The sequence below is a fragment of the Artemia sp. Qi Xiang Cuo genome, chromosome 3 (assembly GCF_049724085.1).
Source record: "Artemia sp. Qi Xiang Cuo chromosome 3, ASM4972408v1, whole genome shotgun sequence".
NCBI classification, from domain to species: Eukaryota; Metazoa; Arthropoda; class Branchiopoda; order Anostraca; family Artemiidae; genus Artemia; species Artemia sp. Qi Xiang Cuo.
In genome coordinates, this window is record NC_142796.1 from 33,038,844 (window position 1) to 33,063,739 (window position 24,896).

Genomic DNA, 24,896 nt, shown 5'->3' on the forward strand with positions numbered 1-24,896 from the left:
ACGTTTTTCTGGTCATTTTCAATTACGTTCCAGACAACGAATATACTAGGGCTTTAGAGTTTTAGGCATGTAATCAATCATATTTAATTATAATCGTAAACTAATCACAATTAATCATGATTAATCACCGAAAAACTTCACTAAGTCCCGCCTCTTTGCATCATTAATTATAATAACTCGACGTAGAATACCCCCTTGCTGAAATCGGTTCCCGAAATCAGCTACGTGTGGCTAGCCCTTAAGATCTTACATCTAAGATCTTTCATCTTTCTGCAAAGATTATCGTTTTTTCAACTCAACTTTTACAGCTCTTACAGCTCTTACTTACTTTTACAGCTTTTACAGCTCGTTTTTTACAGCTCACTGATGTTTGCAAAAAAACGTGAAAGACGCCATCTTTCTGCCATATAAAACAATATGATGAGAGAACTTTGATGATCAACCCATCATTGTTCTCAATCCGCTGATCAGAGCAGAAAGATTGCATAAAAATAACAAAAGATGTAAGATCTTAGTTCAAAGATTTCACTTTTAAGCGTTTAAATTAATTACCTTTGTTTTAATAGTTGATAGTACTCATGAATGGCATTATGTATTAAAACCAGCTAATTAACTGCATAAAATCTTAAAATTGTTTACGTTAGTGTTGAGTAGTATTAAAATATTATACAAGGAATTACCAAGAAAAATACATGCCCACATTCAAATCAGAGGCAACGCTACAGCGTTGCCTATAATAAAGGCCACACGGCTCCAATATTTTATGTTTTTATCCCCAGAGACACTTCATATGGAAGGGGTCGTCGTAGATACTTCAAAGGGGACTCATTCGATTGGAAATCGAGAGTTCTAGTTTCGTTTTCGATAGTCAAAAATGATGGGACGGCAACTAGCCCCCCCCCCACGCCCATCATTCCCCCTAACACATTCAATCAAAATTTTGAGATAGCCATTTTGTACAGCATAGTTGATTTCCAGATAGAAAATATATTTTGAGGAGGACACTCCACCACAACCCTCAGGGCAAGGGTTTTAAGTTATGCTCTGGGGGCATATAAGGTTCTTATAGAAGGCGTTGTTGTAGAAACTTCAAAAACAGGCTCATTCGATTGGAAATTAAAGGGCTAGTGCCCTTTTGAATAGTCAAAAGTGGTTGGAGTGCAACTCCTTCTATAAAACCCTTATAAGCCCTGGGGGCATATAAGGGTCTTATAGAAGGCGTTGTCGTAGAAATTTCAAAAAAGGCTCATTTGACCGGAAATCCAAAAAGGTAGTGCCCTTTTTCATAGTCGAAAATGTTTGGAGTGCAACTAGCCCCTCCCACCAAGCCCATCATCTCCCCAAACACATCCAATCAAAATTTTTAGATAACCATTTTGTTCAGCGTAGTTGATTTCCAGATAGAAAAAATATTTTTGAGGAGGACACTCCCCCATACCCTTGAGGACCAGGGGTGTAAGTTATGCCCTGGGGGCATATCAGGTTTTTAGATAAGGCGTTGTCGTAGAAATTTCAAAACAGGCTCATTCGATTGGAAATTAAAGGGCTAGTGCCCTTTTTAATAGTCGAAAATGATTGGAGCGCAACTAGCCCCCCTCCCCTCACGCCCATCATTTCCCCAAACACATCCACTCAAAATTTTGAGATAGCTATTTTGTTCAGCGTAGTTGATTGCCAGATAGAAAATATATTTTTGAGGAGGACACTCCCCCACAACCCTCAGGAAAAAGGTTTTAAGTTATGCCCTGGGGGAATATAAGTTTTTATAGAAAACGTTGTCGTAGAAACTTCAAAAAGGCTCATTCGATTGGAAAATCAAAAACCTAGTGCCTTTTTAAATAGTCGAAAGTGATTGGAGGGCCACTAGCCCCTCCCCCCCCCCCCACGCCCATCGTTCCCTCAAACACATCCAATTAAAATTTTGAGATAGCCATTTTGTTCAGCGTAGTGCTGTCGTAGAAAATTCAAAACAGGCTCATTCGATTGGAAAGTAAAGGACTAGTGCCCTTTTTAATAGTCGAAAGTGATAGGAGTGCTACTAGCCCCCCCCCCCACGCCCATCATTTCCCCAAACCCTTCCAATAAAAATTTTGAGATAACCATTTTGTTCAGCTTAGTTGACTTCCAGATAGAAAATATATTTTTGAGGAGGAGACTCCCCCAAAACCCTCAGGACACGGGTTTTAAGATATGCCCTGGGGGCATGTAAGGTTTTTTATAGAAGGTGTTGTCGTAGAAACTTCAAAAAAGGCTCATTCGATTGGAAATTCAAAGGGATAGTGCCCTTTTTAATAGTCGAAAGTGATTGGACGGTAACTAGCCCCCCCACACCCATCATTCCCCAAAACACATCCAATCAAAATTTTTAGATAGCCATTTTGTTCAGCGTAGTTTATTTTCAGATAGAAAATAAGTTTTTGAGGAGGATAATCCCCCACAACCCTCAGGGCAAGGGTTTTAAGTTATGCCCAGGGGGCATATAAGGTTTAATAGAAGGCGTTGTCGTAGAAACTTCAAAAAAGGCTCATTAGATTGAAAATTCAAACGGATAGTGCCCTTTTTAGTAGTTAAAAGTGTTTGGAGGGCAACTAGCCCCCCCCTCTCCCGCTACCCATTCCCCTAAACACATCCAATCGGAATTTTGAGATAGACATTTTGTTCAGCGTAGTTGATTTCCTCATAGAAAATATGCCCCCAGGGCCCGGGGGCAAGAAGGTATTCTCGTATAAATTTCAGAGAGGGCTCATTTGATTGGAAATTGGAAGTTCTAGTCCAGCTCTTAAGAGTCAAAATTGATCAAAGGGCAAATAACCCCCCCACGCCCTTTTCCCCACCACTTCCTTTGAACTAATTTAGTTTATACCTGAAGGCCCAATGAGAGTTAAAGAATGTTTTGGTATTAACACACACCAATTAGGCATCTGCTCGCCTCCCCAACAAGGAGAGAAACAGAGAGTGTAAGGATATAGCAGATCCAGGGGAGGGGCGAGGGCCCCCCCCCCTAACGTAGTCTAAAGTAATGTAATTTACTTAATTAACGCAAGATTCCTTTAATTAAACTTGCTATTTTTTCAATACATTCATTGTTGTCAATCGCTGTCCACGAGCTATGCAAGCTGTCTATTGCTCATATATAAGGTTTTTATCAAAGAGGTAATCGTATAGACTTTGAAAAAAGCATCATTCGATTTCAATTGAAAGTTCTAGATCCGTTTTTTAAAGTCAAGAATAATCAGACAGTAAGCAACTTCTTCCCCATGCCATAAAAACTTGAAACTTTTTGCAATCAAAAACGAATAAAAATTAATTTAAAAAACTTTCTGAAAAATGATTTTTTCAGAGAAAAGTAAAGACCATTTTAAAATTAAGCTCATGATATAAAAATACCTGTTAAAATACAAACTAAAAACGACCAGAAATTACTATTAAAGTATAAATGAAACCCAAAACGAACAGAAATTAAGTAAACAATCATAGCAAAAAACATACAACAAGTAATAATATAAATGAATAAATAGATCTTAAAGCGAGTAATGCTTAGATTGAATATGAAAATCAAGCTTGAAACGAAAAAAAATAGTCTGCTATTAAAGTATAAAGGAAACTTAAAACGAACCGAAATTAAATTAACAATCAATGCGAACCAACATACAATATATATTAATGTAAATGAATAAATAAATCTTCAAACAAATGAAACTTAAATTGAATATGCAAATCAATTTTGAATTGAATAAAAATAACTACAAACAGGAGTTTGGGTATCGCCCCATTGCAGAAGCCTAAAACCTACTGCGTCATTGGTGCTTTACTGAAAACGAATTATATTACAAATGTTTTCTTTTGTACTTAATATTGAAGATAAATATTAAAATTACACTAAAATTTTGAACTGATGAGCTTTCAGCAATTAATATTATTATACATAAAACTTATTAGTTAAAAAAACAAAAAATTTATTAGTTCTTTCCAAGATTGGTCAAGACAAATATAGTTTCAGTACAAACAAAATTTAGATACTGTCCTCTTCTTTAACTGTAAAAACCTAAAGCCTTCTGCGTCATTGGCGCTTCACTGAAAACGAATTACTCGTATATTAAAATGTATTTTTTTCCAGTTCTTACAGCATTGAAAACTCCATAAAACCAAAAGAAAGGAAAATAGAATCAAATAATCTACCACGCATACAGCTACCACAAATCAGTATTAATAAATCAATGAAACCTAAAACAAACAGAAATTAAATAATTTTTTATTCTCTTTTCGTTTCTATTTTTGTTTCTTATTTGAATAAATAACAGAGTAAAACTCAAAACGAACAGACATTAATCTGAGTACGGTTCTAAGCCCTATGCTTTCTAAAAGCCAGAATATAATTTGAACTTTACTGAAAAAATCTTTTAAATGTTTTCACTTTTATAGCTTTAAGAAAACAAAAATTAATTAAGATTTTAAGGAATAAATATCAGAATTAAGTATACTAAACTGACAATGCACATTTTTTCAGTAAATTCCTGTGAATTTTTTTCAGTAAAGTTCATATTATATTCTGGATTTTAGGAAGCATAGGGTTTAGAACCCTACTCAGATTAATTTCTGATCGTTTTGAGTTTGACTTATTATAATTTCTGTTTGTTTTTGGCTTTCATTTGCTTATTAATACTGATTTGTATGGTAAATTATTTGATTCTATTTTTGTTCGTTTTCGGTTTAATGGAGTTCTTTACTTTTTTTGAAAAACTTATTTTGTGCAAAAATTATTCTGCACTGAGGACGGTCAAGCGGAGGTCTTGACCGAAATATTTGCATAATTTTTTCACTGGCTGTTAATTGTCCTCGTTTTCTTCCTTTCTTCGTGATTTTTTGTTTATCATGAAAGTTTGGTGTTTTTATTTTAAGGTTTGGTTTTTATATTTTTATCAGTTTTATTCTGCACTGAGGACGGTCAAGCGGAGGTCTTGACGTAAATATTTGCATAATTTTTCAATTTTTTCACTGGCTGTTAATTGTCCTCGTTTTCTTCCTTTCTTCGCGATTTTTTGTTTATCATGATTAGCCAGTGTGGTCTCAGAAATTATTTAATACTTTCCAATGCTGTTCAAGACTCATATAGTTTTCAGTAAGACAACAATGACGCAGTAGGTTTTAGGCTTTTGCAGTGTGGCGATACCCAAACTCTTGTTTGTAGTTATTTTTATTCGATTCAAACTTGATTTGCATATTCAATTTAAGTTTTACTTGTTTTAAGATTTATTTATTCATTTACATTAATGTATATTGTATCTTTGTTCGTATTGATTGTTTATTTAATTTCTGTTCGTTTTAAGTTTCATTTATAATTTAATAGCAAAATATTTTGTTTTGTTTTAAGCTTGATTTTCATATTCAATCTAAGCATTACTTGCTTTAAGATCTATTTATTCATTTATATTATTACTTGTTGTATGTTTTTTGCTATGATTGTTTACTTAATTTCTGTTCGTTTTGGGTTTCATTTATTCTTTAATAGTAATTTCTGGTCATTTTGAGTTTGAATTTTAACAGGTATTTGTATATCCTGAGCTTAAGTTAAAATTGGCCTTTACTTTTCTTTGAAAAACTTATTTTTCGGAAAGTTTGTTTAATTAATCGCAATAAAAGGGCAAAGTTAAAATGGTTAAGAGCAGAATGACGATTGTGTTTCAACTTTCTAGTTCTCAAATGCAACTAAGATTGCAATTAATTGGAGTACGAAATTAGTTTCCATTTGGGCTGTGATTTGCGTAAAATCCTATATAGAACAACACATTTTCAGAAAAACATTCCAAGACAATTTCCCAAATATGTACAAAAATCCATACCATTGCGTGCAAAAATAGCAATTAATCTTGTGCTATCTCAGAGGAAATGAATTTCAGTCTACTTACGACTATTGGTGTTTTATTGCAATTAATTAAAAAACACTTTTTCTATAGAATAATTTTTCGAAAGAAAAGTAAAGAACTCCATGAAACCAAAAATGAGCAAAAATAAAATCAAATAATCTACCAAGCGTGAAACTACCACAAATCAGCATCGATAAATAAATGAAACCCAAAACGAACAGAAATTTACAATAAATAACCGAGTCAAACTCAAAACGAGCAGAATTTATCATGAGTAGGGCTCAAAACCCCCATGCCTTCTCAAGGCCAGAACATAATTTGCACTTTACTGAAAAAAAATTAATATTTTTACTTTAATAACTTTAATGAATAAAATAACGTTAGCTTTTTGATTACTAAATATCAGTATATGTATATTAAACTGACAATTCACAATCATTTGTATATTTTTCAGTGAAGTACAAATTATGTTCTGGCCGAGGGAAGTCATGGGGGTTTTGAGCCCTACCCATATTAATTTCTGCTCGTTTCAAGTTTGACTCGGTTATATATTGTAATTAATCAAAAAAAAATTTGCACAAAATAAGTTTTTCAAAAAAAGTAAAGAACTCCATTAAACCGAAAACGAACAAAAATAGAATCAAATAATTTACCATACAAATCAGTATTAATAAGCAAATGAAAGCCAAAAACAAACGGAAATTATAATAAGTCAAACTCAAAACGATCAGAAATTAATCTGAGTAGGGTTCTAAACCCTATGCTTCCTAAAATCCAGAATATAATATGAACTTTACTGAAAAAAATTCACAGGAATTTACTGAAAAAATGTGCATTGTCAGTTTAATATACTTAATTCTGATATTTATTCCTTAAAATCTTAATCAATTTTTGTTTTCTTAAAGCTATAAAAGTGAAAACATTTAAAAGATTTTTTCAGTAAAGTTCAAATTATATTCTGGCTTTTAGAAAGCCTAGGGCTTAGAACCGTACTCAGATTAATTTCTGTTCGTTTTGAGTTTTACTCTGTTATTTATTCAAATAAGAAACAAAAATAGAAACGAAAAGAGAATAAAAAATTATTTAATTTCTGTTTGTTTTAGGTTTCATTGATTTATTAATACTGATTTGTGGTAGCTGTATGCGTGGTAGATTATTTGATTCTATTTTAGTTTCTTTTGGTTTTATGGAGTTCTTTACTTTTTATTGAAAAACTTATTTTGTGCAAAAAGGTTTTTTCGAATAATTTCTCTCCGTTTCATATTGACATAGTTTTTTTTTTCACGGAGAAAGACTGAGCCTCTTCTAAAGTTAAACAATCATCCCTTCTATAAAAACCTTTAATACCCTCTGAGCATAACTGTTTCTGGGGCTTGTTTCAACCCAAAAAGCCTTATTATATGATATTTAGACTATTTTGAATAGAATGGCTATTTCGAAACTTCTATTAGACACATTTTGGGAAAATATGACGCGTGTGTAGGAGGAGAGAGTAGCTGCCCTCTTATCATTTTGACTCTTAAAAAGGGCAATAGAGCGTCTGATTACCAATCCAATGAGCTCCTTTGAGGTTTATATGACCACACTTTCTATAAAAACCCTATATCTCCCCAGGGCAAAAATTACAACCCTTGCCCTGGGGACTAGGGGGATTTTTTTATCCTCAAAGACATATTTCCTCGACCTTTCTGATAGGCTTAACAAAATGGTTATATCGAAATTTTGATTGGAAGTGTTTGAGGAAATGATAGACGTGGATGGAGACATTTGCCCTCTGATCACTTTCGACTAATAAAAAAGGCACTAGTCCTCTCAATTTCCAATCAAATGAGCCCTTTTTGAAGCTTCTACAAAAAAAAACTTCTAATGCCCAAAAGGTATAACTTAAGACCCTTGTTCTGAGGGCTACGGGGGAGGGCTGTCATCCTCAAAGACATAATTTCCAGACCTTTCAGCTACCTTGAACAAAATGGCCATATCAAAATGTTGATCGGAAAGGTTTGGGGAAATGATGAGCGAGGAAGGATTCTCCTTCTGATTACTTTTGATAATTAAAAAGGGCAATAGCCCCCTCAATTTCCAATCGAAAGAGCCCTTTTTAATTTTTTACAATAGCACTTTCTATATGACATTGTATGCCCCCCAGGGTATAACTTACAACCTTAGCCCTGAGGACTGTGGGGGGTTATCATACTCAAAAACATAATTTCCGGACCCTTCAACTACGTTCAACAAAATTGCTATATCAAAATGTTGATCGGAAGTGTTTGGGGAAATGATGGGTATGGAGGGGGGGCGTTCGCCTTCCCATCGCTTTTGACTATTAAAAAGGGCACTAGCTTTCTCAATTTCCAATTGAATGAACCCCTTTTGAAGTGTCTACGACAACGCTATCTATAAAAACCTTACATACCCCCAGGGTATAATTTGCACTTTTTGTCCCAGGGGCTCTCGGGTGTTTGTCATCCTCAAATAAATAATTTCTAGTACTTTCAGCAACGTTAAACAAAATGGCTATCTCAAAACATTGATTGAATGCGTTTGGGGAAATGGTGGGTGTGAGAGAGGGGTTAGTTGTTCTTCAATCACTTTCGACTATTAAAAGGGCTCTAGCCCTTTCAATTTCAAGTCGAATGAGCCCTTTTTGAAGTTTTTACGATAACTACTTCTACAAAACCTTCATAGCCCCCACGGCATCCTTGCCCTGAGGGTTGTATCCTCATAGAACTAATTTCAAGAATTTTCAACTACGTTGAAAAAATGGCTATCTCAAAATTTTGATTGAGTGTGTTTGGGAAAATGGTGGGCGTGAGATGGGGGTTAGTTGCTCTCCAATTACTTTCGACTATTAAAAAGGGCACTGGCCCTTTCAATTTCCAATAGAATAAGCCCTTTTTGAAGTTTCTACGACAGCGCTTTCTATAAAAAACCTTATATACCCCCAGGGTATAACTTACAACCCTTGCCCTGAGGGATGTGGGAGGTATCATCCTTAAAGACCTAATTTCCAAATCTTTCAACTACGTTGAACAAAATGGCTATCTCAAAGTTTTTATTGGATGTGCTTGGGGAAAACGTGGGCGTGAGAGGAGGTAAGCTGCCCTCAAATCACTTTCGGCTGTTAAAAAGAGCATTAGCACTTTGAATTTCCAATCGAGTGACCCCTTTTTGACGTTTCTACGACAAAGATTTCAATAAAAAAATTATATGACCTCAGGGCATAACTTATAACCCTTGCCCTGAAGACTGTGGGGGAGTTTCCTACTCAACGATATAATTTCCAAAACTTTCAACTACATTGAACACAATGGCTATCTCAAAACTTTGATTGGATGTATTTGGGGAAATGATGGGCGTGAAAGGGGGGTCAGTTGCCCTCCAATAACTTTCGACTATTAAAAATGGTACTAGCCCTTTGATTTTCCAATCGTTAGAGCTCTTATTGAAGTTTCAACAACAGCGCTTTCTATAAAAATCTTATACGCCCAAGGGCATAACTTACAATCCTTGCCCTGAGGGCTGTGGGAAGGGGGAGGGTTGTCATCCACAAAGACCTAATTTTCAGAAATTTCAACTACTTTTCATAAAAACCTTATAAACCGCAGGGCATAACTTACAATCCTTGCCCTGAGGGTTGTGTGTGGTGGGGGGGGGGAGTGAGTTGTCATCCTCAAAGACCTAATTTTCAGAATTTTCAGCTATATTGAACAAAATTGCTATCTCAAAATTTTGATTGGATCTGTTTGGTAAAAAGATGGGCGTGAGAGGGGGGTCAGTTGTCCTCTAATCAGACTGTGGGGGAGTTTCCTGCTCAAAGATATAATTTCCAAAACTTTCAACTACATTGAACAAAATGGCTATCTCAAAATTTTGATTGGATGTGTTTGGGAAAATGATGGGCGTGAAAGGGGGGTCAGTTGCCCTCCAATCACTTTCGACTATTAAAAAGAGCACTAGCCCTTTTAATTTCCAATCGAATGAGCTCCTTTTAAAGTTTCTACGACAACACTTTCCATAAAAACCTTATAAGCCCCGGGGCATAACTTACATTCCTTGCCCTGAGGGTTGTGTGTGGTGGTGGGGGGTGGCGAGTTGTCATCCTCAAAGACCTAATTTTCAGAACCTTCAGCCACGTTGAACAAAATTGCTTTCTCAAAATTTTGATGGGATGTGTTAGGGGAAAAGTTGGGCGTGAGAGGTGGTTCAGTTGTCCTCTAATTACTTCCGACTATTAAAAAGGGCACTAGCTCTTTCAATTTCCAGTCTAATGAGCCCTTTCAGAAGTTACTACGACAACGGTCTCTATAAAAACCTTATATGCCCAAGGGCATAACTTACAACCCTTGACCTGAGGGCTGTGAGTGGGTTGTCATCCTCAAAGACATAGTTTACGGACCTTTCAACTACGTTGAACAAAACGGCTATCTCAAAATTTTGATTGGATTTGTTTTGATAAACAGTGGGCGTGGAAGGGGTGTTAGTTGTCTTCCAATCACTTTCGACTATTAAAAAGGGCACAGGCCCTTCTAATTTCCAATTGAATGAGCCCTTTTTGAAGTTTCTACAACATCACTATCTCTAAAAACCTTATATGCCCCAGGGCATAACTTATAACCCTTGCCCCGAGGGCTCTGAGGGGGTTATCATCCTTAACCCCCTCAGATTTCAAACTTTTAAATACGTTGAATAAAGTGGCTATTTAAAAAATTTGATTGGATATAAATGGAGAAAAGGTGAGCATGAGAGGGGGGTTAGTTGCCCTCAAATTTACTTTCGACTATCAAAAAGGGCACTAGCCCTTTGAATTTCCAATCGAATGAGCCCTTTTTCAAGTTTCTACAACAAAGCTTTCAATAAAAACCTTATATGCCCCCAGGGCACAACTTACAACTCTTACCCTGAGGGCTGTGGGGGAGTGTCATCCTCTTAGATATAATTTCCAGACCTTTCAGCTACTGTGAACAAAATGGCTATATCAAAATTTTGATTGAATGTCTTTTGATAAATAGTGGGTGTGGAAGGGGTGTTAGTTGCCTTCCAATCACTTTCGACTGTTAAAAAGGGCACTAGCCATTTCAATGTCCAATCAAAGAGCTAATTTCCAGAAATTTTAATTACGTTGAACAAAATGGCTTTCTCAAAATTTTGATTGGATGTGTTTGGGGAAAGGGTGGGAGTGAGAGGGGGGCTGGTTGCCCTCCAATTACTTTCGACTATTAAATAGGGCACTGGCCATTCCAATTTCCCATGGAATAAGCCCTTTTTCAAGTTTCTACAACAACACTTCCTATGAAAAACCTTATATGCCCCCAGGGTATAACTTACAACCCTGAGGGATGGGGGGGCATCATCCTTAAAGACCTAATTTCCAAATCTTTCAACTACGTTGAACAAAATGGCCTCTGAATTTCCAATCAAACGAGCCTTTTTTGAAGATTCTGCGACAATGATTTCTATAAAACTTTATAAGCCCCCACGGTTTAACTCACAAATCCTTGCCCTGACGGCCTTGGGGGAGGGTCCTCCTCAAAAACATAGTTTCTATCTGGAAATCAACTACGCTTAACAAAATGGCTGTCTCAAAATTTTGATTGGGTGTGTTTGGGGAAATGGTGGACGTGGAAGGGGTGTTAGTTGCTTTCCAATCACTTTCGACTGCAAATAAAAGGCACAAATCATTCCGATTTCCAATCGAATGAGCCCTATACGAAGTTTCTACGACAACTTCTTCGATACAAAGTGCCCTGGTCTAAAGATAAAAAAATAATACTTTGAGCCCACATGTTTCTTTACTTGGGCTGCGCTATGGCGCTGCCTATGATTTCAAAATAATTAGCGAAATCTTACAAATGATATAAAATATTTTAGAAATAATCATGTCTTGGAAAATTTCAACAATTATTGATTTGTATTTTCTATAAAAAAAAATTATTAGAAACTGTCCACAATCAGTAAAATCACCGGTGTTTTCTTCAAAACGCAGTATCTTGGAACTAAGAGCTATTTTAGTCATTGTATCCTTCACATTTATTTGACTTTTTTTAGTTACCATTATTGTGAAGAGGTACCACATAGTCACATATGGATGCTACCTAACGTCACCTGAAAGTGGTTTTACCGAAATTAACAACTTTGTCGAAGCTGAGACACAGACGCTATCTTGTAAAAAAAAAGTTCTTTCGAATGGTCTAACTAACATATTTGTATGACGTCTCTAACTGTCTTTGTTTTACAGTTCTCCAACTAAGAAGAAGTCATGGGATTTTTTCTGTGAGTAATAATTTTGGAAAAAATCGAGGTTGCCACGATAGCTGCAATGTATTAAAAGATGAACACAGTCGATAATAAAACACAAAATAGCCTAAAACCGCTTTACACGGTGTCATGTTCAAAGCACAAAGTATGGCATTAGAATTGCCTTGGTCAAAAAACCTATACAGAAAAATTACACTTCCTAGGCGTGAACAGCCAGGTAAGTCCATCAGATAAAAAAAACAAGGATGAATGGGAACCTTTTTTGATGGAAAAAAAAATATATATATCCCTTTTGTCTTCTTTGCAGTTAGCAGGGCATTTTAAGATCACCGAAAGCTGCTAGAGGGCTCATTTTAACGAAAATTGCTACATCAAGTACCTTTTGTAATTAAAAAAACAATATTTAAAATCAAATATATTTTTTTTTGCTTTAATGAATTGTAGTGAATTTCGTTACCATATTGTGGAAGATGCTTTGAAAACAAATAAATAAATTCTCCTAAATTGAAAAACCTATTTAGACATTGTTTTTGCAGTGATAGCTGCAACTCATTAAAAGACGAACACGGCCCGTAATAAGCAAACAAATAGCGTAAAACCCCTGAAAATGATTTCGGATTGATACACAAAGTAAACCATTAGAAGTGCCTTGGCGAAAACCCTTTACAGGATATTTACAGTCCCTTGACTTGAACAACAAGGAAAATCTAGGCTTGAAAAATATAACACAGACATCTTTTGAAAAGTGGCTGTTTTTGGGTATGGTAACCTGTTTGATTTACTTTACTACCCGATTCCCTGCGGTACTCATTTTACTTTTATGTAAGAAAATCTCATTGGCTTTTATGTAAGAAGTCCCTGGCCTTTTTTAATGAAAAGTATATATGTCTCGTCAAGCCTCTAGAGAAAAATTTTTACATTAAATTTAATTCACACTGGTTTAAAATGATTCTTCATTTGAACAACAAGAAGCAATTTTTGTCAAATAGCCACCACCAACAAACGTGACAAGATATATCCGAACAAGTAAAGCAACAGGCGTGGAAAAAATATTGAAGGTAAGGTTTGATGAAAACCAAGCACAAAAATTATGTGTTTAAAAAGTAAGGGAAAGTGAGTATCGCAACAGTAAAAGCAAAACAATAAGTATCACAACGAATCCAAAATGAAAATAATGGGCAAAACAAATCTGCAGTTGGAAATTAAGCGATAAAGATGATCCATGACATTTCACCTTCCTCTAATTATAGCCCTAGAACAAAGGAAAGAACCACATTTTTTGCACAGTTTAAATGTTTGAAATACGGTCAGTCAGACCGTATCCAAGAGAATCCAAAGACAAAGCTTCTGGAAAACATCTAGCAAATCCTCATCCATCTTTCAGAGAGCTCACGTTTTTAAAAGAATGCTTGACAACTGTCACCACAGTAGCTTCTCAAGTTGTAGTCTTGGTTTGATTTCCTATTCAACAGCAATAATCCCGCTTTGTATTGAGTACTGAGCACTATCATATTGAATCACCATGAAAAGTAAAATCTGATTTCTGTGGGCCTGAATGCTATTAAAGCTAATTTAAAATTATAGAATGTATCTAGAGTAAAAGGTTATCAGAATTTTTCAAATAAAATATAAAACAAGACATGTATCTATAAAGATAGTTCAAGAATAGGCTAAAAGAGGTTCATTTAAACTTTTTTTATCACTCCAAACAGCGGTTAAAGAAGCTGAATTGTAGATCCATAAGCTTTCACAAAAGCCTCACACACCTCTTTAAGGTGACTGTTGAATTTTTTGATCTTCCCAAAATATGTTTTAGAAACAATTTCTTCTTTTGTGATTTCTTCTGAATTTATATGTCTTTTTGGAGCATAGGAACCGCTAGAAATAAAAAAGTATTCACCCTGTGTAGAAGCTACAGCTCTAGTGGCTTGCATCCCCATTACAACTAGTTTCCCACACCTAGGTTAGGTCTTGGACTTCAGACATGCTGAAAAACCATGGGAACAGCCTGATGAGGGAAGGGAGAATTCAGCAGATAACTGCTCAAGGGATTCTGTTTCCTTTTCATTTTTGGTATCTGAATCAATTTCAGAACGACTATAGGAAACAAATTTGAGCTCCCCCATTTCATTTTGTTTGCATAAAGTACTTTTTATTACGTGTTTTGGCTCTCCTGGTGCTTAGCTCTTCATATTTTCCTATCTGTGGTCCCGTCATAAATATTCCTCTTTTGGATGCCTTAATCTGGAAATCAGACCAAAACTCGACAAAAGTGACACTAGTACAAATATGGGACTTTTACCCATAAGCTAATAGATCACTCTGAAACTTGGTAAATGAATGTAATAAAATAGGTTTTCTTCATCTGTCACTTCATCCACATCATCCTTTGCGCCAATTTCACTTTCTTTTGCATGTTTTTTGAGCCTATCGTAATTGACGTATACTTTGTAACCTAATTCTTTTATTTTAATTTGATCATTTTTGATGGCTTTTATCAAGTAGTTCCCTAGTTTTTTGTTTATTATCACGGTGTACAGTTTTGAGACAGAATCCTTTCTTTTTTAAAATTGGTGTTACACTTTGCTCTCATCATAATTTTAACAAATCAAAATGGTACACCACCATTTTCTACTTCATTACACTTAGACTAATTATTAGATTTTTGGAATCACTTGCACTTCAATTGTGTCAAAGAAGGTTTGCGGATTTCCTTTTTATTTTTTTACAAGACAAAAACTCTTTGGCGTTATGAATTATTTATTCATAAGAATCAAGCACAAAAATAAGGTCAATCACAAAAATTAGTAGTCTTATATATGATGTAAAGCTATATTTCGTCCCATTGAGAGGATTAGGCCATATTTGTGGGAGTAATGACCACTACGTATGTAATAAATGCTAAAAGACACATTGAGCCGTGTGCGTTTATTTTCTGCAGAGTAATGAAATTAAATTATTAACTAACCGGCCTAACTGTGCTCTAGCTCCAGTTTGTTGCCTGAACATGCGCGAAAATTATTCGATTTGCTTATTTTCCAAACGTCAAATTAGTGTAATTACATTTTTATTTCTAAACTCATGGCTCTTTCTCTCCTTTTTCGTTCATTTAGCTCAAAACTTTAAGCACATTATAAGTCACAAGTTTTATTTTCCGAAAATCCAATTCAAAATCTTGCACTTACACTGGATCTTTCGTTAGCTAAAATTATCAGTTGTCCGTCTATGCAACAATTCATCCTAGTCCGGATGAAAAATTCAGAAAATCCAACAACTTCAGGATAAAACAAAAACACGGACCGCAGGTTTTTGTGTTACGGATAACTCTCAACCATGTACACAATAATTTAAATTTTCAAAAACTTACTATGTGACTAAGCAAATGGTAATTCCGATTTGTGAAAAATAAAAAAAACTATTGAATAGAATTAAAAAATGACAATCATGGAGCTTCAAATAGTGTAATATTTTTCCATCCCTTCTATCAAGGCTTAAATTATTGTAAAGTTCAGAGCCTAGACTAGGCCTAGGATAAATCTTCATATGGTATTGTAATATACACAGAAGTCAGACAGCTGGTAACAGTTAACTTTCCCTAAAAGTTCTCATTTTCCTTAAATCCTTTCTTACAACACTCCCGCCCCTTGTGGAGACAACCTGCGTTTTGCTTGGCCTTATTCTGTATAATACTGCCCTACCAACAAAGGAGGAAATTTCCAGTAATAAGTTACTGTTGTCTCTTGACTCTTCTAAAGGAACATTGTAGTAGTCTGGAAGTATTGCTCTTAACACCATGATAAAATAAAAGTAGTGCCAATAGATTCTTTAGCCTATTAGATTGTCCTTTTTGTCTTCCCTCACTTGATAGTTCCATTTATAGTACTAATAATATATTTCTTCTTTAATTTGATTTAATCATGTGTTGTCTGTGAAAACATGTTTCCAAATAGTCTGGTATCTATCTTTGTCTGTGATAAAATAAAAAAAAAAGTTTTTTTAACTGAAAATAAGGATCAACATTAAAACTTTTTGCAATAAAACTTTGAATTACCTTCCAAATTAAGTTAGGCTATCTGTATTTATTAAAAATTTTGAATTGCTTCTTACTATTATTAGTTGATTTTAAAAGAGGCCTTTGCTAACCACTGAAGGAACATTGCTCTTAAACAACTCTGAGCAAGCCACTTTTGGGGGGGGGGGGCACAGAGGTTGCTTAGCCCTCCCTTCCCCTTAGTTCAGATTTAAATGATGCCACTGAATGTAAGCACTGTAGATATAGGTGTACACTGCTGATTCTCAAAAAGGGTTCTATGAAGCAAGGTTTCTGAAAAACTATGTCAATTAAAAGCCATATTTAATTGTAACATAAGAAATCAGTACTAATCATATATGGGACTGTCTTATGTATTTGACATTTCAATATACAGTAATTCTGCTTCAAAATACATATTTTTTATTGGAAATTATTAATTGAACTAAAGGTTCTATTCCATTGCAAATGAAGCAAAACAATTTTGTAAGAGAAAGAAACCATTGGTTTTAAGAAAGTTTGACCATTAGACAAACTGACTGGATTTGGTAGAGTGCTTTCCTATCTAACAAATGAGCTGCTGGGCTTTTGTCTCCAATCAATCACATGGAGAGTTGCAACAGGCATTATTACATGATGTGTTTTCTCTTAGTGATGCAAGCTGAAAATGCAGTGTTTTTTAGAGCAGGGGTATGCAATTAAATCTATGTGTGAAACTTGGTAAATCTGCAGCAAAGACATTTGATGGGATCAAACAGGCTTACCCAGATGTTGCTGTAGGAAGAAGTGGAGTGTTTTGGTGGCACTAGGCCTTTTCTGAGGGCTGGGAAGAGGTTGCCAATGCAAAATGTACTGGAGGACCTTTCACTTCAACAAAAACTGACAATGTGACTTGTGTGCTCAAAGTTTTGAATTCAGACTGTCAACTAAGTATTTGTTTATTTACCCAAATGTAAAATTTACCAAAATCTGTTGTTCATGACATTGTAATTTTACATTTGAACATACACAAGGTGTGCACAAAGATTGTCCCAAAAGTGCTCACTGACAACCAGAAATTGCAAAGAGAAGTGTGCCAAGAAAATTTGAACATGTGTGAAAGAGACCCCCAATTTTGAATAATGTAATCACAGGTAACAAGTGCTGAATCTTTGAGTATAATCCCAAGACAAAGAGGCAATCTTCCAAGTTGCATATATAGGCATCTCCTTGTCCAAAAATGGCAAGAATGAGCAAATCCAAAGTGAAAACAATGCTCATTGTCTTTTTGACATCAAAGGCATTGTCCACCATGAAGTTGTTCCTCCTGGACAAACTGCCAACACCAAGTTTTATGTGGAAGTGCTCAAGAGACTCAAACAAAATGTCATTTGGGTCCAACAAGACATCACAGCTGACTGGAAGTTGCACTGCAGCAAAGCCCTGGGTCACACCAACTTTCTTGTGAACAGCCACCTGACTAAGAATGTCATCCCAATGCATCCGCAGACACCCTACAGCCCAGATGTGGCTTCTCTGGGCTTTTTTTGTTTACTTGCCTGAAAAGGCTGTTGAAAGGCAAGTATTTTGAGGCAACAGAGTATCCAAGCAGCATGCACTGCAGATCTCAAGGCTATTCCAGAGAATACATACCATGATACCTTCAATGCTTGGAAATTGCACTGGCTGCACTGCATTAACGCAAAAGGAGCTGATTTTGAAAGTTTTCAAAGAATTGTAACAATTGACTCAATAAATATTTTAAAATCAACTCAGTCCTATTACTTTCTGGACAAACCCTTTAGTTTCCTGTTATAAAATGAAGTGGGCTTTATGATTGACCAACGTCTTTTCACTATACTGAAGTGCACTGTTCCAAAAAATTGCAGGAGGGAAGGGAGAGGGATTCAGAAATAATAATTATTGTTATGGTTCCTAGCAATGAAGAACATTCTTCAAAAGATAACAAACTAAAAGGTTAAAACCAAGATAATATTCACTTGGGTTGAAGGTAGGCCTATGCCTTTTTTCTGATTCCCAACTAACTTGCCTATTTCTTTTTCAATCCATTGGGGCAAATTGGAAGCCCTTTGCCAGTAAAAATTGTGACAGCCTTGTGAACATATGCTTTTCCTACTATTTTGTCTGTTTGAACCACAGTTTATAGAATTATCCAGTAAGTTTATTGCAGATCATTTCTGGTCTTCATTCAGGGTGCAAACAAAAACCTCCTCCCACTTATTTCTGCATTAGCGGGTTAGTCTGTTTCCGTCAATCAATGAGAAATGGTTACAAAGTGCATTATTCCTAATAGCGGGTTTCCACTTGTTTTGCGTCCAAGAGAAATCTGACTTGTCTACCCATGAAAAGATCTAATGCCGCTTATGTTTATATCTGCAAAAACATTCTCTGAAGCACTCGCACCTCTGTCCGGGTTTTTATAATGGGTGAGATAGGGAATGATCATACTGCTAATTCTACAAACTGTGGTTTGAACAGAAAAGAAACCCCTTTGAAGTGTGGTGTAAGCCAGGCCTTGTTTCTCTTAACGCAAGGATGTGGGTCGTTTTATCTTTAGGCAAATAAATGGCACTTCTACCTTGAATAAAGCTTCAGAGTGGTATCATTGTCTCACCAAAAGTTTCTCCTAAGCATTTTTCCTTATCTAAAAAATGGATACCATAAAAGTGAATTCTTTACCTCAAATCAACCTTCAACAGTGAGACCCCTCATATATTAAGACATGAGAATATTGTTCCAGAATTTAGGCCTTTTTTTTAGCCTATTTAAAGCAGTGCTATCTAAAAAACATTATTATTATTATTTGCAGTAAGCCTACTATTTTCTTTACTGTAGCATAAAGCATTATTTCAATTCTTCCAACTTAAAAATTAGAGTATATAAGCTTGATTTTGAGTTTTTTTCAAAATTTGCAGTCTGCTCCCACAGAGCCACGCATATATGATGGAGTGGAAGAGGGTGCTAGAATGTACCTTCTTTGGCCCCACAGACATTTTCAAGTTGAAAATGTCTGTTTCCTGGAAAAGGTTAAGTGAATGTGAGCAAATAAAAAAATCCTTCCACACCTTAATTAAGGTTGTGGATTGTTTTGTGAAGGTTTAATTTAACTGCACCACTAAATTTTCAAGCCATCAAAAAAAAACTTTTAATCTCTGATGTTACCCCTGGCAGAAGATGCTCATTGAGTCCTGGTTGCAGCCTTTGCTTGCTTGAGTTGCTTGATTGGCACTACTAGCTTGGTCAGACCATACTTGGTTTTTTTCCCATGTTTGTGAGTATTCTATCATAACAAATATTTTTCTTTTTTTAGGCAGTAAGTGTAACAGACCAGATTTTATATTCTGAAAAATACTCAGATGATTTATACGAATACAGGTAAAGAAATATGGAGCTCAAGGCCTCTCTCTCTCTTTCCCTATCCCTCTCTCTTGCTCTCTCACTCTCTCTGTCTTGCTTATTCCCTCTCTTCCTCATCATGCTAATTCTGCGTAATCTAATGATAATGTTATTCTACTGGAAACTAAAAGTTTTGCTAAAAATTGATAGGGAATCTTGAATGTCTCAATAGTTCTAAAAGCTATCAAGAGGCTACCTTAAAATAAAGACAAATATAATCTTATACTAGTTTTTAAACAAAGTGCTGTCTATTCAATTTACCTATAGCATAAATAATACATCTCCTGTGTTGGCAAGTTTTTCAATCAAAGGGGATAACACCACAGGGAACTCTCAAAGTTGTCAAATTACCAAAGTGATATTTCCTTTGAGCTGATTTTCAATATTTTCATAGCAAGTATGCTATAAAATTTTTGTGGACTTCCTTTTCCGGAACTTTAAATCAAACATTCACTCCATTTAATCAAAAGACAAAATCTACAATTTCTAACAATTTGCAGGAAAGTTGGTGGTCGCTTTTAGTTTTCTGTCATTTAATCAGATCTCTCATCCAAGCTCTACAAGTTATGGCAAGACCATACAATCTATCAATCATATCAACTCTAAATAGTTTAACCACACAAAGGAAAAAAGTTTATAATGAATGAGATTAGGCGATTCTTGAAGCTACCACATCCCCTTAAAAGAAGGGCAAGGTTTTTGAGGTTATCATTTGCCTGATGAAACTGATTCAAATGCTTTTCAAGTGCAAAATTATAATTAGAATAAAACAATTTTCTGCTTTTTGCAGCCTCCTGTCCTCCCTTCCATCAAAGAAATGTTAACACAAAAAATAGGCAGGTCACAAAAGGGTTTAATTAAATAACACATAGTAGTAATATTGAACTTGAAAACTGTTTTGGTCACTACAAGTATTTCTTGTTTTAGGGATGTTTTACTTATTATTCTGGGGTGGTTTCCCCCATCCCAAAAACCCCACCCGCCAGCTTCAAACTGGCTTGGCCAGGCAAAACTTGTCTCTAAAAGAGAGGGTAGAGTCACCCACCAATCATCAGCTATTTGTAGGAAGCTGTATTTAATCCTCAGAATGGGTACTAGCAAGATAACTTCTTTTTACTACCTTGGATGGCTCCTCAAAGTGTCTTTACTTGTGCCATGGTTGGAACTTCATATATCCTGTGGCATTTACCTTCGAAGTGGGATTTTGGCAGCCATTACTTGTCAGACACTGGAGAGGATGCCCAGTGTCTAGACAGTGAATAGAATTCGAAGTATTAGGCCACTATTTATACTCACTACTCTCAGGGGCACCACAAGAAGTATATACACATTTCACTTTAATAATGATGCAACTATTTACAATTTATTTTGTTTCTTTTTACTATTAGTTCAAAATCAACAAATCATAGGCATCATTAGAAGAATTATAGAAACAAGATAAGGGAAATTTTAACAAAATACACCCATAGCAGTGAAAAAATAGAACCTCAATTGGCTAGTTGAATTTCTTTGCATAAAGTTAGGAGTTGTCAGTACTTTTCAGACAAAACTGCTCACTTCATTTAATTTGCCTTTTTTATTTTTTTTTCGTGAAGAAACATTTGGCTAAAGAAACTTTATTTAATTACGAAAATCATGTATTAAAATTTTGCTGCAATAAAATTTATTTTCAAAAGAATACTTTGCCCATCCAGTGCATCAACATATGGCGTTATTAAATATTGAATATATACAGTTAGTCTTGTAGAAGCCACAGCCTGGTGTTTACAGTCGATACTTATCAAAAATGGGTCTAACTGTTTGTAATTGTCACATTAATACTGCTCATTTGGATTCTCGACCATTACTTTGGTGTACAACTGTGGAAAAAACCCCAACGAAATTACTGGTAGTGCTTGCTTCTCCTTGGTAAAATTCTTGGCAGCGTCCATACCACTTCTTCAAATATCTTCTTATATTCTTGCCTCATTTGAGGATGTTTTGCGTGAATTGAGTTGACCCCAAGTGAATTTCCAAAGATCTCAATTTTGCAGCCCATCACCTATAAAACCTGACGTAATCATCTTGAGGTTTTTTTTTTCTCATAAACATATAACTGATATCGAGTCACATTTTGTTCGGCCTCTTGTTTGGTATACTGTCATTCTAATCAGTACATAGAACTATCCTTAGACGACTTGTGGGAAATATCTACCATATCTTGCTCAACTTTTTGAAATGCCCGCATTTCAGAACCATACTGAAAAACTGCCATTGCCGCAGTTTCTAATAGGCCTAGCCAAATCTTTGCTCTTAAAGTTATATTCCAATTCTGGACAACTGTAAAAAAACCACTCTATTCTTTTCATGTTCCCCCAAAAATCTGAATTTTGAGTCTTGTGGAATCATGGCCATGTTGAAACATTCGTTTTTTATTTGCATACAGTAATTAATTTTCGTTAGGATTCATCTGATTTTTCATATTATATTTTCAATTGTTTTATAAGTTTTATGGTTTTTAATGCACAATTCATATTCAAAATCCGCAGAAAAAGTACAAAGGTTATTCTAATAACCTTCTTCATCAAACTGTTAGCAGTAATGAAATAGAAAACAAAACTCTAAAAAGAAGTTTGACGAGAGTGGCGTTTTCAAGCCCCATCAAATGGGAGCATGACATTGCATTTTTCATGAGATGAATGGTCACGGAATTTTTGTCTGGAGCTTTGTACCAAACCATTTGGTGTATGATGTTGAAAAAAAGCTCATTTGAACGAAACTGTAAGTTTTAGTTCAATTTTCAAGAGGCAGCCGAAATCGTGTCCTGGCAAAGTGGTAATTTTTGCCATTTTTTGGTCGGAAAAGGGGCCAAAATGATATCGAGTGAAACTCACAAGACAGCGAATCGACTCAGAACCGTCGAAAACTTTCATATGGTCTCCCAGTTTCAGAGGTCAAAATGGAACACAGTGATTCCTTCTTAAACATATAGCCTGAGCAGTTTATGAAAAATCAATGGTAATAATAAACGATCCATTTTAAGCTTCATCTGACTGATTTAATACATTTTAGTCTGCATTAATTTATATTTTGAAGACAGTGAATGAAACTTTTTTGAAAGTGAACGTGGTAAGACTGGCGTATATGGATGAGATTATAGGAGGGAGGGGGAGGGGGGGGGGGGTAAAGGGTGGATAAAAGAAAATCAAGAAGGTCCTGCAATGCAAGGTGAGGTTGATCATGATAAAAATAAATTGATTTGCTTAGATATTAACATTTTATTGTTTCAGTAATTACAGTTTTGTGTATCTTAATGGCCATTGACCTGAGAAGTTCGTTAATTCCTACTCTGAGGATTCAGTTGACCCCTTCCCCCCTCCCACCTTCCTCCGTCGAAAGTTTTTAAGCGCATGCAAGAAAATGTGAACCTTAATCAATTTTTATAAGATTTAATATACCTATGAAAAAATCCTTTAATACCCTCTAAATTGCTGGCTGTCTTTACTGTGAAGAATATACTCTGGAGATGGTGAAAAAAGATACGGGGAAAAACAAATTAAATTACAGAAACATTTTGCGATTAAGACCTCAACTTCCTCATCACCTCTTACCCAGTTTGGAAAATTTTATTTGCAAATTTTAATTCTGCTTACTGTTTTTACTTGTTTGACCAATATTGTGTTCTTGTTATCATTTCTTGGGTTTTTATTCTTTGGTGTGGAAAGTAGATTTCAAGTCATTAACTTCGTTATATACAATTCCAAATTAAATTTGTGTTAATCTTATTATAGTTATATCCTTCTCCTCCTTTTCTGATATGAAAATATCCTTCTCCTCCTTTTCTGATTACAACTTGATATACACGTGACGGGTTGTACAAGTTAAGCTGGTCACACTGCTATTTGTCAACCTTGTCTGGACACAGTCTGCCCCTGTTTAACTGGATTCGTGTGCAGTATTGGTAACTTCACACCAACTCTCACAATGCAACCATTTTTCTATATCTATATTATTTCATCTGGTCAGATAATGAACCTATGGTCTGGACTTATCGTAAACCTGCTTGATTACATTCAAAAAGTCTAAAAAAATTCGAACTGAAGCGTCTATTTTAGCGGAAAATGAAATTCGTTTTCATAATGTTTTATTAAAAGATTTAATGTAAATGAACCTGTGACTGAACTTAAATAGTATTGGGATTCCTGAAATAGGAAATTGGCTTCTTTGGTTTTACTAGAAAACCACTATATTTAACCTTTTCCTTTTATTTTCCTATTCATTTTAGTGACGTTCATGTAATTTCCCAATTCAAGCATTCCCAGTTTCAACATCAGTTCAAGCGTTATTTCAAAATTTCTACCACAAGTTCATTTAACGACAAGTTTTGTACTATTTCTCACTTGTAGGAGAGCTTTTGCAACCTGCCCCCTCCATCTCGAATCTCAAGATTATCGTATCTTTATTTACTTTTTTTGCATTACAGTTAACCTTATATTATTTCAGACACGTTATCTTACCTATTGAACTTGCCAAAATTGTACCTCGAACCCATTTAATGACGGAAACAGAATGGCGGAATTTGGGCGTTCAGCAAAGTCCTGGATGGGTCCACTACATGATTCACTCTCCAGAACCACATATTCTACTTTTTAGAAGACCTAGACCTGATCAGCCACTGTCCTTTCCAAGGACAACAGAAGTTAATATTCAGTGAAGATTAATTTGTTTGCACAATTTTGTTGGTGGATATTTTTAATTACAGTATAAAAACATGACAGATGATACAACTTTTTTTTCCACGGAATCTATAACTCTAAGAATTCAATTTACAGAAATAGTTCATTTTAAAAGGGATTTTTCTTTGTGGCTTGGAAAAACGCTCGTAAAGATTTCTTCAAAGCTCTCAACGAATAGAAATATCGAAACCACACAATTCTGTGCTTCGAAGTAGTGCGGGAAACTGATGAGTCAATATCAAGAATTTAAAAATGGGTCTAATGGCAATTAGCCCCTTTTGGCACCTCTGAAAGTCAAGTGTTACTTAGCAAGACTAGATAAACAATCAAATCGAATAAGCCCCCGCTCCACAGTAGCTTTTGAAATATAATTTATTAAAAACACAAAGGAATTGAAAGCATGTAGGAAACTTATAAATGAAACGAAAATATATAAGAACTCATTAAATTATTAAAGTAGCTGTCTTATTAAAGAATTATATCCGTTTTTATATATTTACGTTTCAATTGTAAATGGAAAGACAGCGTCGTCTAATAAACTATTCACCTATAGCCCAAGGTTGGCAAAAGACCACTTCTATTTTTTCATTTTTTTTTTATTTCTTATTAAAAAAAACGTCCTTGATACATTTTCGT

The 24,896-nt window shown here is 35.2% G+C and overlaps 1 protein-coding gene across 1 annotated transcript; it reads left to right on the forward strand.

The window, feature by feature from the left end:
• The first annotated feature begins 15,481 nt into the window (after nucleotides 1–15,481).
• LOC148954021 (cyclin-dependent kinases regulatory subunit-like) lies at nucleotides 15,482–24,299 on the forward strand. The gene is made up of 3 exons (XM_089086885.1): nucleotides 15,482–15,504; nucleotides 19,460–19,524; nucleotides 24,028–24,299. The coding sequence occupies exons 1-3, from the start codon at nucleotides 15,502–15,504 to the stop codon at nucleotides 24,236–24,238; spliced, it is 279 nt and encodes a 92-aa protein (XP_088943011.1). The 5' UTR covers nucleotides 15,482–15,501; the 3' UTR covers nucleotides 24,239–24,299.
• Nucleotides 24,300–24,896: the final 597 nt, after the last annotated feature.